The sequence below is a fragment of the Setaria viridis genome, chromosome 5 (assembly GCF_005286985.2).
Source record: "Setaria viridis chromosome 5, Setaria_viridis_v4.0, whole genome shotgun sequence".
In the NCBI taxonomy this organism is placed as follows: domain Eukaryota; kingdom Viridiplantae; phylum Streptophyta; class Magnoliopsida; order Poales; family Poaceae; genus Setaria; species Setaria viridis.
Window position 1 is genome coordinate 24,220,562 of NC_048267.2, and position 14,625 is coordinate 24,235,186.

The 14,625-nt window shown below is 46.0% G+C and overlaps 1 protein-coding gene across 3 annotated transcripts; it reads left to right on the top strand.

Annotated features, from left to right (window-relative positions):
* The first annotated feature begins 608 nt into the window (after positions 1-608).
* LOC117854443 (uncharacterized) lies at positions 609-5,220 on the top strand. Of its 3 annotated transcripts, none has more exons than XM_034736632.1 (4): positions 609-3,175; positions 3,912-3,982; positions 4,498-4,593; positions 4,938-5,220. In XM_034736632.1, the coding sequence occupies exon 1, from the start codon at positions 740-742 to the stop codon at positions 2,504-2,506; it is 1,767 nt and encodes a 588-aa protein (XP_034592523.1). In that variant the 5' UTR covers positions 609-739; the 3' UTR covers positions 2,507-3,175; positions 3,912-3,982; positions 4,498-4,593; positions 4,938-5,220. The 3 variants fall into 3 exon arrangements, with proteins under 3 accessions (XP_034592523.1, XP_034592522.1, XP_034592520.1); XM_034736631.1 differs by having other exon boundaries at positions 609-2,780; XM_034736629.1 differs by having other exon boundaries at positions 609-3,982.
* The last annotated feature ends 9,405 nt before the right edge of the window (positions 5,221-14,625 follow it).

Below are 14,625 nucleotides of genomic sequence, written 5' to 3' on the forward strand. Positions count from 1 at the left end.
GGGACGCCCGCCATCCCATCCACTAGCGCCGGCGCACGGTCTTCCCCTGCTCGTTGAGGTGTCGCGCTTGGGCCGGACTGCGCCACAAGCCTGTACACCCGCGTGAGGGCCAATATGCGATGCTTGCAGTGCAGCTGCTTGCTGTGTTGCTTTGCAGCTTGCTAATTGAGTGTGCATGGAAGGAGCAGAGAGAGACATTAATGGGACTTGAGCTTGGATTTTGGTGCTGACTCAACTTGGATCTTGGTCCTACCTCGGTGGAGAAAGGAGCAGCAGAGGGACTTTGGATTTTCAGACCAACACGCAAGCACCGCTAGGCTGCACTGCTGCTGAGGGCTCGCAGCCTTCATGAGAAGCGAGGGGGCGGACGAAGCCATCCATGACGCGCGCCCACGGCGGTGCAACTGGCCTGTGCAGGCACCGGCACAATGGAGGAGCAGGAGCGTGTGAGGATAAGAACAGGGGCAAAATTGACTTCTCACATGTGATAGAAATCGAAAAGAAAAAAGAAAAGGAGGGAAATAGAGAAAAGGGAAGAAAACACCTGAACCGAAAGAATTCGCATGTCAAGTGTCAAATTTTGGAAGGCACGCGAATTGGGTGTTAAATTCTGAAATATGTGAGAACTGAGAATTGAGATGAAATCTCTCTTTATGCTCCGTGGCTGACTAGTTGGTCCCACATGTCATTGTGACAGTGCGGAGGGTTCGGTTTCTAGTGGCTCTGCCCTTGACGCTTGATGCCACGACGACGCTCCGCACACGCGCCCGAAGCCATGTCTAAGGCCGTGGCGCGCATTCCGTCGAGCACCTTGACATCGCTCCTCCCGCGCGCCCTCAACCCCCACGTCGCCGTCGTAGACCTCGTCGCCACGCACCTCGCCGCAGCCGCGGACGACGCTGACGAGGCCAAGCCCGTCGACCTCACCCGCCTGCTCCCATACCTCGGCCACGACGAGCTCACCGCCGTCGTGCTCCGCGCTGGCCACTCCCACCCGCTCCACACCCTCCGCTTCCTCCTCGCGCTCCCGCCCCCGCTCCAGCCCTCGCCTCCGCACCTCGCTTTCCTCGCGCGCTCGCTCGCCTCCTCCCGCCTCTTCTCCCACGCGCTCGACGCGCTCTCCCACCTCGTCCGCCTCCACCCGGGCCACGACGCGCTGCCCACGCTCCTCCTCGCGTCCCCCACCGCGCCTCACCCTTCCCTCCCAGGCCTCCTCGTCAAGGCCCTCCTCCGCCATGCCCGCCTCCGGGACGCGTTCCGCGCCGCCCTCCGCGCGGCCGCCGCGGGCGCGCCCCCCGACGCCGCCGCCTTCAATGCACTCCTCGCCGCGCTCTCCCGCGCGGGGCGGTTCGATGAGCTCTGGGCCGCGCGCGCGACCATGCGCCGCGCTGGGGTGCGGCCCGACGCGCGCACATTCAACATCCTTGTCGCCGCGCTCTGCCGCGCGGAGGACGCCGAGCGCGCGCAGGGGTTCCTCGAGGAGCTGGAGGAGCAAGGGTTCGAGCCGGACGTGGTGACGTACAACACCCTCCTCTCGGGCTACTGCCGCAGGGGGAGGCTGCAGGAGGCGCTGCGCCTGTTTGATGTAATGCCGCACAGGCGCGTGCCGCCAGATTTGGTCTCACACACAATTCTGATAGACGGGCTGTGCAAGGCCTGGAGGCTGAACGATGCTCGCCGGATGTTTGACAGGATGGTGCAGAGTGGTTTGTGCCCTGATGCTGTTGCTTATAGTGTTCTGATCGCAGGGTACTGTAATGAGGGGCGACTAAGGGAGACGAGGTCGCTGCTGATGGAGATGGTTGGGAGTGGGCTCTCAGCGGTAGCATTCGCTATCAGGGTTGTGATTGAGCATCATGTAAAATTTGGGAAGCTGCTGACCTGCTTGAACATGGTAGCTCCACTGAGGAAATATGGCGTTGTCATCCCATCGCAGAGTTATAGCTGTTTGATTGGTGCATTGTGCGACGATATGCGCCCTAATGCTGCGAGGGGTTTGCTGCAGTGGATGATAGAGGATGGGCACAGTCCTAGATTGCAGATGTACAATATGATTGTGGACTGCTTCTGCCGATGTGACAATCCAAAGGAGGCTTTGGATGTCAAGGTTGAGATGATCTCCAGAGAAGTGAAACCAGACTACGACACTTACTGGGCACTCATAACCTGCCTTTGCAGATTGGGAAGGAGCTTGGATGGTCAGTCAGTGATGGTGGAGATGATTGAGTCGGGTTCCCAACTGAACGAGGCCATTTGTGCTGCCTTGGTTTGTGGCTTCTGCAAGGAAGGTGACCTTGATAGAGCAGCACTAATTGTAAAGTCGTTCGTGCTCGATTTTCATATCCACTGTAATGAGAGCTATAATGCATTGATGAGGGCTTACTGCGAGACTAGGAGCACGGCAGAGTTACTAGCACTGCAGGACCGGATGCTAGAGTTGGGTTTTGTTCCAAACAGTGAGACTTGTCGATCTATTATCTATGGGCTTTCAAAAAGCTCTGGCTAAGTTGCTGGCATCTGTTATGAAAGGCACCAGCTTGATACTTCTTATTGAGTGGTCTACATGATTGCTCAATATGCGTGCGTGATGCATCCATTTCCAACAGTGATGGTGTTACAAGGTCATACTGGAGGCAACATTTCGTTCTGGTCTGACATAGGATGCTGAGGCCAAATCTGCTGGTCAGAGCTGAGTGGTTCCTGCATTATCAAATTCTGTTAGCAAATGCTGTAGAGGACGAAACATGCGAAAGGGCACTAGTTTGATGAGGAAGTTAATTGTAAGTTTGGCAAGCTAAGTACTGTATATATACAAAAAAGAATACAATTTAAAACAAACATAAACATACAATTTTTAAGGTTTTTTCTTTCAACTATTCTATTGAAGAAAAATCTCTAGATAATGCTATAGAGGGTGGAGTTCCATTTAAATCATTAAATAATGTCCAAAAGGGGAAAAATATCATCGGTACTTATACCTAGTGTTATTGTCTCATCTATAGTACCAATACACAGATTTAAGTTGCATTCTTCATTGCGACTTTTAACCCTGTTTAGCTCAACATAGCTTGGCCTTGGTGCATAGAGCCCCTTTCTAAATGAGTGATGGATAATACTCGTTCCAGGCATCAGACATCAGTATCAGTTGCTTCAAAGTTTCCATTTTTTATCTCAGGTACTGACAATAGCAATTTCTGTTGTTGGATCCATATTGTGTGGGATTCCCATTTTTTCATTGGTATTCTTGTGACAGGATGGAACAAATGAAGCTTTGAAAAAAGATTTGGATTATAAACAAATAACACATATGCAAGTGCAGAAATAAATATTCTGTTGGTCTTTTACAGCTCTTTGATGCTTATTTACCTACAGAATGCAATCCATTGCATTCTTGTAATATCTGAAGCATAACTTGTTAGACATTGTCACAGAGAGATGATGTTCATAGTAGGAGTAATCGGATCGTTTACACATTCAGCACTAGAGTCCTTTTCCTATTCCACTTATGCACTCTATATATTGCCCCTTGGGCTGTTCAAATACAGTTATGTGAAGCATAACAGTTCACTTGTGTAATTTTACATAGCTCTGATGGAGGAAACTCTTGCATTATTTTGGTAGCATTAGGGTTCAATATTTGTGTGGACCTCAAATGTGATGATGACAATGATTCTTGAACAAAATAGAGAATAGAGACCAAAAGACCTCTGATGCCTGTGTTTCACTGAGCTAAATGAGAGTGAAACTAAATTACCTTGTTGGAAACAAATGAGAATTGACAGAATATAAAATTCACTGGATGGTAGCATGTTTTTCCCCCTTCATTTATTCAACTGATTTCTAAGCAAAGCAGTAATTGATTCATTTAGCTAAAACTTTCTGTGGTTCTTTTGCTTTTTTATATGTTGCAGCATGTGAGAACCTTGAACCTGTGAGAACTGAAAGGGGCCAGGAGAATTGACAGCATGCAACAAGATTGCTAGTACGTGCTTTTTAACTGGTGTACGGTATACTTAAGGGTTTTATGTGGTTCCTAACATTTGCACTTTTTCAGAACATTATAAGTGGGCCTTGGATGAGCTATTCATTAAACATAATCTTGCTCGAGTAATCATTCAGAATGTCCGACATCTATGATTATCCTTTGGCCATTTATTAGTATATATTTTTGTGTTCCAACACGTTTTCATAATTTGTTAATAAATGACATAGAGATTGGCCTGGATTTTTTTTATTACTTTGAGGCTGCAGCTAAATTACTTGATAATGGCTAGTACATTACATTATTATGCTTTCTACTTGAAAACAGAGGAATTCAATATGTAATTTTCTCAATCACCTTCCTTGTATTCTAATCATCATGGAAGGATGATTATGGCTGTTTCTGGCCAAAAGCTGTTTGTTAACGATCCACGTTAGTACTATGATAGTCCAACTTTCAAATTCCTTTCTCTATATAGAGGGAATACTACTCACTTTGCTATGTACATTTTGTAGAAGCACTTTACCACTCGGATTTCTTTCCTGGGCGTGGATTGAACTGTCATCAAAGTGGCCTAAAGCAAATGTTGCCTAGACATCATTTATTACTACGTATGCTATTTCCCCACCTTTTATCATCTAATTCTTCCTTGACAAGATTTTACTTATTGGGATGATTGGGTGCGGCTAAAGGAGGTACATGGAAATATATAATTCATACGCCTGGAAATCTGTAGAACATATAATTTTGGCAAACATGTACATTGGCTATTCTTCCTCAATTTTTTTAATTAAAATACTGGCAGTTGCAATAGGAATAGGAATAGCAATCACCAATACCAAATTTCTTCATGCGGCCAAGTACCACATTTAGAAACCAACGGATATCAGTTTGTTGTTGGATCCATTAAATTGTGGCCTCTCATTTACACTTTGGCATTATGCTTTCTTTGCAGGGATCAAGCTTGAGACAATTCTTCGAGCAATATTTGGAGCCCATTAAGCTAAATGATGTTCATGTATGCAAAATTTTCCATATTATTCATTTGTACATCAACTCCGCCTATGTTGTCTCACCCTAGTAAAGGACGAGAGTTGTGATAGGCTTGGTGAGCTAACATTAAACCTAATGGAGATGAAACCCAAGAGAAATCTGTTGGGGGTGTAACCTTCTTAGCAACATGTCATATCGGAACTTGGGTATGATGTTAAATGGGCAAGGGCCGGTTCATCTCCTCATCTCCCTCTTGGTGACGCGTCGTGTCACGATCTAGGCATGGTGTCAAGTGAGCAAGGATCGAGTTGTCATTTCCTTAGTGGCGCGCTACATCGGCGTCCGGGTGTAATGAAAAATGAGCAAGGGTTTTCACATCTCTCTCGACGGGTGCGAAGGGTGTTGGTATATTTAACGAATGTGAATAAATCCGCAAGCACATGGATACCGTTGTAGCTTTCACCTCAGAGTATTCTAAGGGTATCGAATCCAAGGGAACGTGTGTGTACTAACTACTAGTTTAGTCGGTCCAAGGATACACCAAGATAGGTGGTGAGGGTAGAGAGGATTCCTATAGGTAGCTCTATAGATGAGTTAAAGGTCGATCTCTCGGGTCAAATACTCGCTTCAGGCACTGGCTTACCTGAATGAGTCTGGCGCCTTCGACCAACGGCTCTACGCTATATCCGAACGTGGACACAAAGGACCAATAGGGTTGTCACCACCTACGGCCTACCTCTAGCAGCCCGTGGGATATAAGGCAAACGAAGGACAACCCTTAGCCCATACACCACGTCTACGCTACTAATTACTACCGCAATCTAACTACGTTTGGTATCCCATAGCAAACTATAGCACTCTGTAAGCGACGAATCCGCGAGTAAGAAAACTGATCTCACTCAAATATAAGTACTACTAGTGTATACTATATCAAGCTCTAAAGGCATACATGAGAGCTTACAATCCTATACTATGATAGCAAAGGTATATGACTAGCGTACGAGCATATAAGCCAAGCATATAAACATAGCAAGGATATAAGACTACTCATGCATAAAAGAACCAAGTATAACACTATAAGAAGAAATCACGAATACAAACTTACTTTACTCGAAGGAAGCCAGCATCCGTAGAGGTACAAGCTGAGAGGAGAGTGCCGACACCTCGGCACTCCTCCCGAACACCCCTCACTCTCTTCCTACTCTAAGCACTAGCTAGGCAGCGCTTCGCCTTTGCAATGGAGCACTAATTCTACTCTTGAGTGGTATGTGTGAGAGGGGGTCCTATTTATAGTGTGGAGGTGCCTTCGGAGAGTGGAGATGCTCCTAACATCCTAAGGGACTATTCTCCTCCAACTCCTCTCCTTATGTCACCTAACAGGATTTGAGGCTCCGAAACGGAACTCCTGGTGAAACGGTCACAACCGCCTTCAAGAAGTCACCAGGAGTCGCCACATGGAAGCTGACACAAGCGGAGTCAAAGGTGGTTCGGCCGAACTACAAATATTCACCAACCCTTGTGAAAATGGTTAGTAATAAACCCCTACCACTAGGTTGGTGTTCATCTTTCCGGTATTTATGTAGGAGTTGACGACCTAGAATTGGTACTTAAGAGCCGCCAACAAAGGGCAAGGAAGCTAGTTAAACCAACTAGGATTCGTGTAGGTAGTTGGAATGTAGGGTCTCTTATAGCTAAGTTAAGAGAGTTAGTTGACGTATCAACTAGGAGGCGTGTAAACATCTTATGCGTTCAAGAGACTAAATGGAAGGGACAAAAGGTGAAGGAGATGGACATTACTGGTTTCAAGTTGTGGTACATAGGGACTGCTGCAAATAGAAATGGAGTGGGAGTTTTGATTGACAAGAGCCTCAAGGATGGAGTGGTGGACGTGAGAAGGCAAGGGGATAGAATTATCTTAGTTAGGCTTGTCGTTGGTGATATGATCCTAAACGCAATTAGTGTGTATGCCCCCAAGTAGGCCATGATGAGAGTGCTAAGAGGCAATTCTAGGAGGATTTAGATAGCCTGATTAGAACTATACCTTCAAACGAGAAGCGTTTCATAGGAGGAGATCTTAGGGCGTGCTTGGTACTTGGGCCAGCCTCACCTCAACTCGCCAGCGCTCGCCTTGCTTGCCCAGGCGAGCAGAAATCCCTCTCCCCTCAAAAGCAAGCAAACAGCTTGCTGTCACAGACTCGAAGAAAAGCTTGCCTAGAAACCAAATACTAGTTTTCTTGCCTAGCTAAGCAAAGCAAGTTCCGGCAAGGGATCCAAGCGCCCCCTTAATGGGCATGTAGGTACAACATGTACAGGTTTTGAGGCGGTTCATGGAGGTTTTGGGTATGGTAGTAGGAATTAGGAGGGTGAGAAAGTCTTGGACTTTGCAATAGCTTTTGACTTGATGATAGAGAACACTTTCTTTAGGAAGAGATAGTCCCATTTAGTGACTTTTAGTAGTGGCTAACACTATAACTAGATTGACTTTATCCTCATAAGAAGAGAGGATAAACGGGCATGCTTGGATTGCAATGTGATACCAGGGGAATGTGTTGTTTCTCAACATAAGCTTGTGGTTGTGGCTTTCATTTTCAAATGCGCGCACGTAGGGATAAACAAGCCAAGATTGTAAGAACAAAGTGGTGGAAACTGAAAGAAGAGACGTTAGAGGTCTCCAAGGAAAGGGTAATCAAAGAGGACCCTTGGAAGGAAGGAGAGGACACAAACAACATGTGGAAGACACTTGTTCATCACTCTATTATTTGTGAATCCTAGCCCTCCAAATTTATTAGGAGTGGCCATCATTGTCCAGTTTGCCATATGATACTTCTTTTTCATTTGAGGTCCATGCCAAAAGAAGTTTGCTCTTGCTGAATCAATCTTATGATGTATCTCTTCTTGTAGAAAGTATACACCTATTGTATAATTAGGTATGGAGCTCAATCTTGATTCTATCAGGATCATCTTACCTCTTGAAGATAATCCCACACTCTGCCATGTTAGTAATTTCTTCTCTACTTTCTGATGTACATAAGCCAAAGCAGATACAGTCATATGTTTGTTATTAACCATTATTCCAAGGAATTTCATAGGAAGACATCCTATTTGGCAGTTGAGCAACTCAGCTACCTTTGTTCCTCATCAGATCCACCAATAACCAGAACCTCACTCTTTTGATAATTGATTCGCAGTCCAGACATGTTTTCAAAAAAACATAATAGGAACTTAATACCGATAATAGATTGATCATCCATCTCCAAGAAAATTATTGTATCATCTGCATACTGTAAGTGAGTTAAGCCACCCTATACCAAATGTGGAACAAGCCCCTTAATTTCCCCCGCCTCCCTTGCATTGTCTATCATTGTTGCCAGTGCATCACTGACCAAATTAAAGTGTAGTGATGATATTGGATCTCCCTGCCTTAAGCCTTTGAATGTATTGAAATAGTTACCAGGGGATCCTATGTTTATCCCCACTTTACCCTCTTCCACTATTTGTTTCATCCATTCTATCCATTTAGTAGGAAAATTCTTCTTCCTTAACACATCCATCATAAAACTCCAGTGAATCTTGTCATATGCCTTTTCAAAGTCCAATTTCAAGATTACCCCTTTTAGTTTCTTTACTCTTAACTCAGTCAACACTTCATGTAAGATTACCACACCCTCTTAAATATATCTCCCTGGTATGAAAGCAGTTTGGGTCTTGCTGATTAATTTCTCTGCAAACGGTGTTAGCCTTAAAGTTTGTACTTTTGTAAACCATTTGTAATCCATATTGAGGAGATAGATCAGTCTATACTGTTTGATGTTGTTTGCTTTCTTCAATTTTGGAATCAGGGATATCATGCCGTAATTTAGCCTACTGAGATTTAGCCCCCCTCTATGTAACTCTTGAAACATTTCAAAGATGATTTCCTTGATATCTTGCCAATACTCTCTATAAAACCCCACTGGCATTCCGTCAGATCTAGGTGACGAATTTGCATCCATGTCTTTCAGAGCATCTTCCAGTTCTTTCATAGTGAAAGGTTTGATTAGTTCCTATGCTTCCACATCTATAACTCTACCACTTTGGGCCCACATATTTGCATTTAGGTTTATTGATCCTTTCTCTTCTAAACCAAAGAGCTCTTTGTAGTAACTTTCAACATGGTTTCTAATTTCAGCTGCATCTCTAATCTCTCTGCCTCCCCCTCTTCAAGTGAGAAAATAGAGCATTTCTTTTTCCTTCCATTGGCAACTCCATGGAAGTACCCATTGTTAGCATCTTCTTTCAAAATCCATTTCACACCACTCCTTCTTTGCCATTGTAGTTCTTCAAATCTATATATTTGCTCTAGTTACTCCTCTAAGCCGTACCTTATCTGCCACCGATTAACATCCAATCCTCCACAATTATCATCCCTATCTAGATCTTGAAGCTTTGTTAACAACATTTTCTTATCTCTATTTAACTTACTATTAAAATCTACTCCCCAACCTTTACAAAACCTTCTTGTGGCCGCTTTTATCTCTTTCCAATGGTCCTAAATACCTTCTTCCCCTCTCTCTAGCCATCTCTATTTAAAACTGGATTTAAACACTTCTTGAGTGAACCAAGCCATATCAAATCTGAAAGTATGCTGCTGTTTTAGTCTGGCATCATCTATATTCATAATTATTGGAGAATGGTCCGATCCCACTCTAGTAAGAGATTCACAAGATGCTCTCCTGTGATGGTGATCCCATTCTGGGCTTACAAACAATCTATCTAAAATACTCATAACAGGATTTATTTGTTTGTTAGTCCAAGTAAACTTATATCCCTTCCTCAGCATTTCTTTAATTCCATTATCTATCACAAAACCATTGAAAGCATCCATCCACCCCTAGTCCACATTATCTGATGATTTCTCCCAGACATACCTTATCATGTTGAAGTCTCCACCTATTATAAAAGGACTGGTTATAGAAGCTATTTTCTAATTTAATTCCTATACAAAATCATATTTTCTCTCTATTTTAACTAGGCCATAAACATTTACAATTTCCTACTTGAACTTATCCCTTCTATTCTCAATCTTAATAATGGAGAAAAACTCTCCTTTATCCTCCTCTATTATATTGACATCATCTTCCTTCACTCCTATTAGCGTTCCACTGTGGCGGAACCACCTCGGGTTAACTTAACTAAGGCACGGTTAAGTCGCCTGACATGCGATCCTCATGCCTTAACCAAGTTAACTCAATGTGCCGTCGGATTTCATCCGATTTAACCACTTGACAGTACCGAGTTAGCATAACCCACACGAAGGTGAGTGGTTCCAGAGAATACAACAGGTCCATCATTAGATTAACAAGTTGTTGCACACTTGGTTAAAAATCAGAGTTTTACAAGTTCGGAAGAAAACAACAGAAGATATAAACAAGCGGAAGCTACTCGTCGGGGTCGGACGTCCCTGGTGAGGCCAGCCAGGACATCAATGATCCCATTCCCCGCCGTTCGAGGAAGGATCCCACTCGACCGTCCAACCCGGAGGGAGCTGGGGTGGCCAAGTGCCAGCAGCAAGCTCAGAGGCTGCAACTTCACCTGAAAAGAGAAGCCACAACAAGGCTAAGCTTCTAAGCTCAACAAGACTTAACTGACCGGTGGTAAAACTACTCCACCACGTCTAGACATGCAAGGTTCTTTGGCTGAGGGGTTTTGTTTGCCAAAAGCGACTATGTTGGGTCCTTATTTTTCAAGTTTTAGCTCAGATTCTAGTTCATTAACTAGTCTATGTTGGCAACTTATTCTAAGCAAGCATAGATCCAACTTTATGTATATAAGCTCAACATCAAGACCGTGTCATCATCAGATTCCTTTATTACTCAGTGTGACATTATGATCAAGCAGTCTCAAACTGTGAGAGGCAGACGAATCGATTTGAGTTCTTTAACCATGCATGGTGAACCTAACCTCACGACATCCGCGCACCACCGAGGGTCGCTTCCTATGTCAGCCTTCCCCATCAATTCCCTAACCCGTGTCGGGCCCACTTCCATTGGTGCAAGGTTCCACAGACCCGGCCTCTGTCGTTCTGTGACCACACTTGCCACCATGTGCGGCCGCAGGGGAACTTCGTTCCAAGGACAGTGGGGGGACCGCTCATGTCTAGGTTCAATCAGGTACTAGGCTTCCCCATCCCATACTGAGTATGAGGTTAGTACTTTCAAACACTTGATCACGAACACCACCACTGTCGGGCCTTAACAGATTCCATAGACGGACGGGGTGATCAGCCGACCACCAAAAAAGTTAACCAAAACCCTGCCCCGTCCGTCGTCCTTATAGTTGTAACAGAAGGAGAACAACCAACTCCTATAACTCGCGAGTGACAGGAAATTACTTGACTTTTACCGAGTCCTATTAAGCAATGCAACTACTCGGACTCGTCAGACTAGTGTTCAGATCAAGGGAACTAAGTCATGCATCTATGGTTTCAAACAACTCCTGTACTTAAATGCACATACAAATGAAGGAAGGCATGTGTAAGTTTAGGAAGTTGGGTTCATGCTCCGGGGCTAGCCTTGAAGCGGAGGGGAGGGAAACTGGTCTTCAGCTGGGGCGGCTTCGGCTTCTGGAAGTGGCAGCTCAGCTACAGCTCCATCTTCGGGCGCCAGGTGTAGCTCGTAGACGCCATCAGCGAGGTGTAACTCTACACGAATGCAATGCAGGAGTTAGTGTTTAGACGGTTATTTCAACAACACTTGCAGTTTAAGCTCGAACACTTGTAGCAAAGCTACAGAAAAAGTGGGGGAAGTTTACTTTAGTTGGTGGAGAGCAAGATAAAAGGGGTCGGATGGGGATAAACTTGTTATCTGACCCTTAAACTTTAAGGGATAATTGTGTTCGGGGTCCTCAGACTTAACGCAGAGAAGTCCCGATCTTTTACACAGATACCCTCAGGTCAAGGAAACAGATACAGCCGAGCCCTCGGGCGAGGCGGATAAGGGTCGGCGGAACAGACAGGGTCGGGCGAGACGGAAAAAGGGGTCGGGCGAAACAGACAGGGTTGGGTGAGATGGAAAAAGGGTCAGCAGTTTACCTTTAGGCCTACTGGTGAAGCTTTGGGGTCGGGAAGAACAAACTTGGGTGGAAGGACTTAAGCACTAAGGCTTGGGCGGTGGCGATGTCCGGTGGTGCTCCGACGGCGGCGAAGCTTCTTGTGGGCAACAAGGAAGCTCTAGCATAGCACGGAGCAGAAGACGGCTGGGTGGATTGGGAAAGGCGAGTGTTGAGCGGAGAGGAGAGTTCCTCAAGAACTTAGGTGGCAGCGCTTGAGCACGAAACAATGGAAGATGCGGCAAGGCAACTATGGCGAAGGGAACTCCGGTAGGGCTCTGGTACTCCTTTTTATAGTTGTGTGGAAGAGAGAGAGTTGAAGTAGCACGAAGACCGGAAGAAAAGGATGGAGTGCGCTGCCATGGTGGCGATTGAGCGACGATGGGCGGCGGAACAGGACTTCGGAGATATCGTCTTCGACCATTGGGCACTGGAGACAAGGCGGCGCAAGCGCGGTTTTGCCGGGGTTGAGATTTGGCAGAGGCGGGCGTCGTCGAGCGGCGGATCTGATTGGTGTGACAGGGAGAACGGCGCTACAAGCGAGGTTGCAACAGACGAAGTGACAGGGCGAACGGCGGCTGCGCAAGCGAGCGCGAAATAGCGGCTTGCCGGGGCACAGTTCTGGCAAGACGGAAAAGGAGCTGTCGCGGCTGGAGTCGGGGTTGGCGATGGAGGAATCGTCGCGTAGCGAGTTCGTGGGCGGCGCGACTGTGGAGAGGTGGAAAAGCCGGAAGGCATCGGGGCTTGCAGCCGGGTATCCGGCGAGACGATGATGGGCGCGCGTTGCGAGGCGGTCTGACACAGCAACGGCAAAACTCTGCCACGGCGGCGACGGGGCACCATGGCGCGGCCAACGAGGGCGCGAGTGAGACGAGGCGATGCAGAAAGGGTTGCAGAGGGGCTTCCGCTGCGATTGGGGAGGAGGGCGTGGGAATCCATCCTGTCGCGGCCGGCGGCTGGGCGAAGCGGCGGGCGTCGGAGAGATCAAGCCACGCGGCGGAGAAGCTCTGAAGCGGGCGCATGCTGCTCGGGCGCGTCTACCTCGGGAGATCCGGGGAAGAGATTTGTGGGTCCACCAGTCAGTCTCGGTTTCTCCTCTGCTCAAGAGGAAAGGAACACTGCCTTAGGGATTCAGAAGGAACCGACGGGGTTGGTTGGGTTCTTCAGGGGTCGGGATCGGGAACTGGAGGTTGAGCGCTTAAGCTTAGGGGAGCTAAGTCAGTGGGATTAGGGACTCAGATTAGGATTAACTCGGCTGATTTAACCAAGGTCGTTACATCCACCTGAGTGACCGCGCGCCGCAGTTGAATTCTAGTGAAACTTTCCTCCCTCATTTAGAGCAACTGGTTCCCCTACTGTGAAATCAACTTTAATTGTTTCCTGTAAGTAGATTATGTCCACTCTATTTTGTTGCCGGATCTCTCTAAGTTGCTTCCTCCTCCTCCTGGCTCCTAAGCCTCTTATATTCCAGAAAAGTGTTTTCATTTCTTGGCCCTGGAGTTGTGACCCATAGTCTCTTTACCACTCTTAACACTTGCTCCTTGTCATGTTCTTGGCAGTTTCTTCGGAGGGCAGGGTAGTTCCCCTTCCTCTTTAGAGCATACTTCTATCTCACTATCGCTAACAGAAGGAACAACTTCAATCGAATTGTTTTGGTTTGCACACTCTATAATCTCTTTGTATTTTTGAGCATCCACCCTCTTTTTTGCTGCCAAAAGTGTTGCCTTAGCCATTTCATTTGCTTGTAAGGTATTAATTGTGGAGGCAACTTTCTCAGATGTGTCTCGTAACTCTATATTGCTTAGCTCAGCCAGTTTCGCCAATTTTGCAGGATCAACTGAATTGAAAAAAGCAAAAGATGAAGTATTATCCGAAATCTCATTATTCTTTTTCTTGATGGCCTCCACCTTGTCTTGTATCTTGTCTTTGGTGTTCTGATTCCTATTGCTCCTACATAGCACTATCCCTGGAGTCTTCTTGGTCTTGAAAGGAGTAAAACCCTCTTCCTTGTTGCTCCCATATGTGTCTTTGATCATTTCCCACTCTACATCATCAACATTGTCACCAATCTTTGTATCATTAGCATCCCCCATGGGTTCTATGCTTTGCATCTCCACACTGTCATTCTATGGTTTGTTAAAATTCATAACATCAGATAGCTTTCTAGCCCTCTCTTCAACTTTGTTTTCTAAGTTGGCCATCTCCATTTTCTCTACATACAGGGGATCCTCATCATAGTCTATTAGCTCTTCTTCCCCTACTTCCTCTTCCACACCATCCATTTCATTTTCTTCAATTGTGTTTGCAGTATAGATGTTATGTTGTGTTGATAACATTGCCTCCGTTGTATTCAGTTGCATCTCTCTATCACTTTCTTCATTGTCAAGATGGACACCTCTCTCTTGTGGCTCAACTTCATTGACCTCTTCTGCATTTCCTCCTTTGCAGGTATTCCTTTCTATTGTTTGTGAGAACTCCCCCTCCACCTTTACTTGTGCTACCAGTCTGTGTTTTCTTTGTAGCTTCCTTAAACTTGGACACGTATGGATCCTGATTATTATAAG

What these genes read in the sequence shown, in the direction of transcription:
- LOC117854443 (XM_034736629.1), top strand. Translation starts at nt 740, where the DNA reads ATGCCACGACGACGCTCCGCACACGCGCCCGAAGCCATGTCTAAGGCC.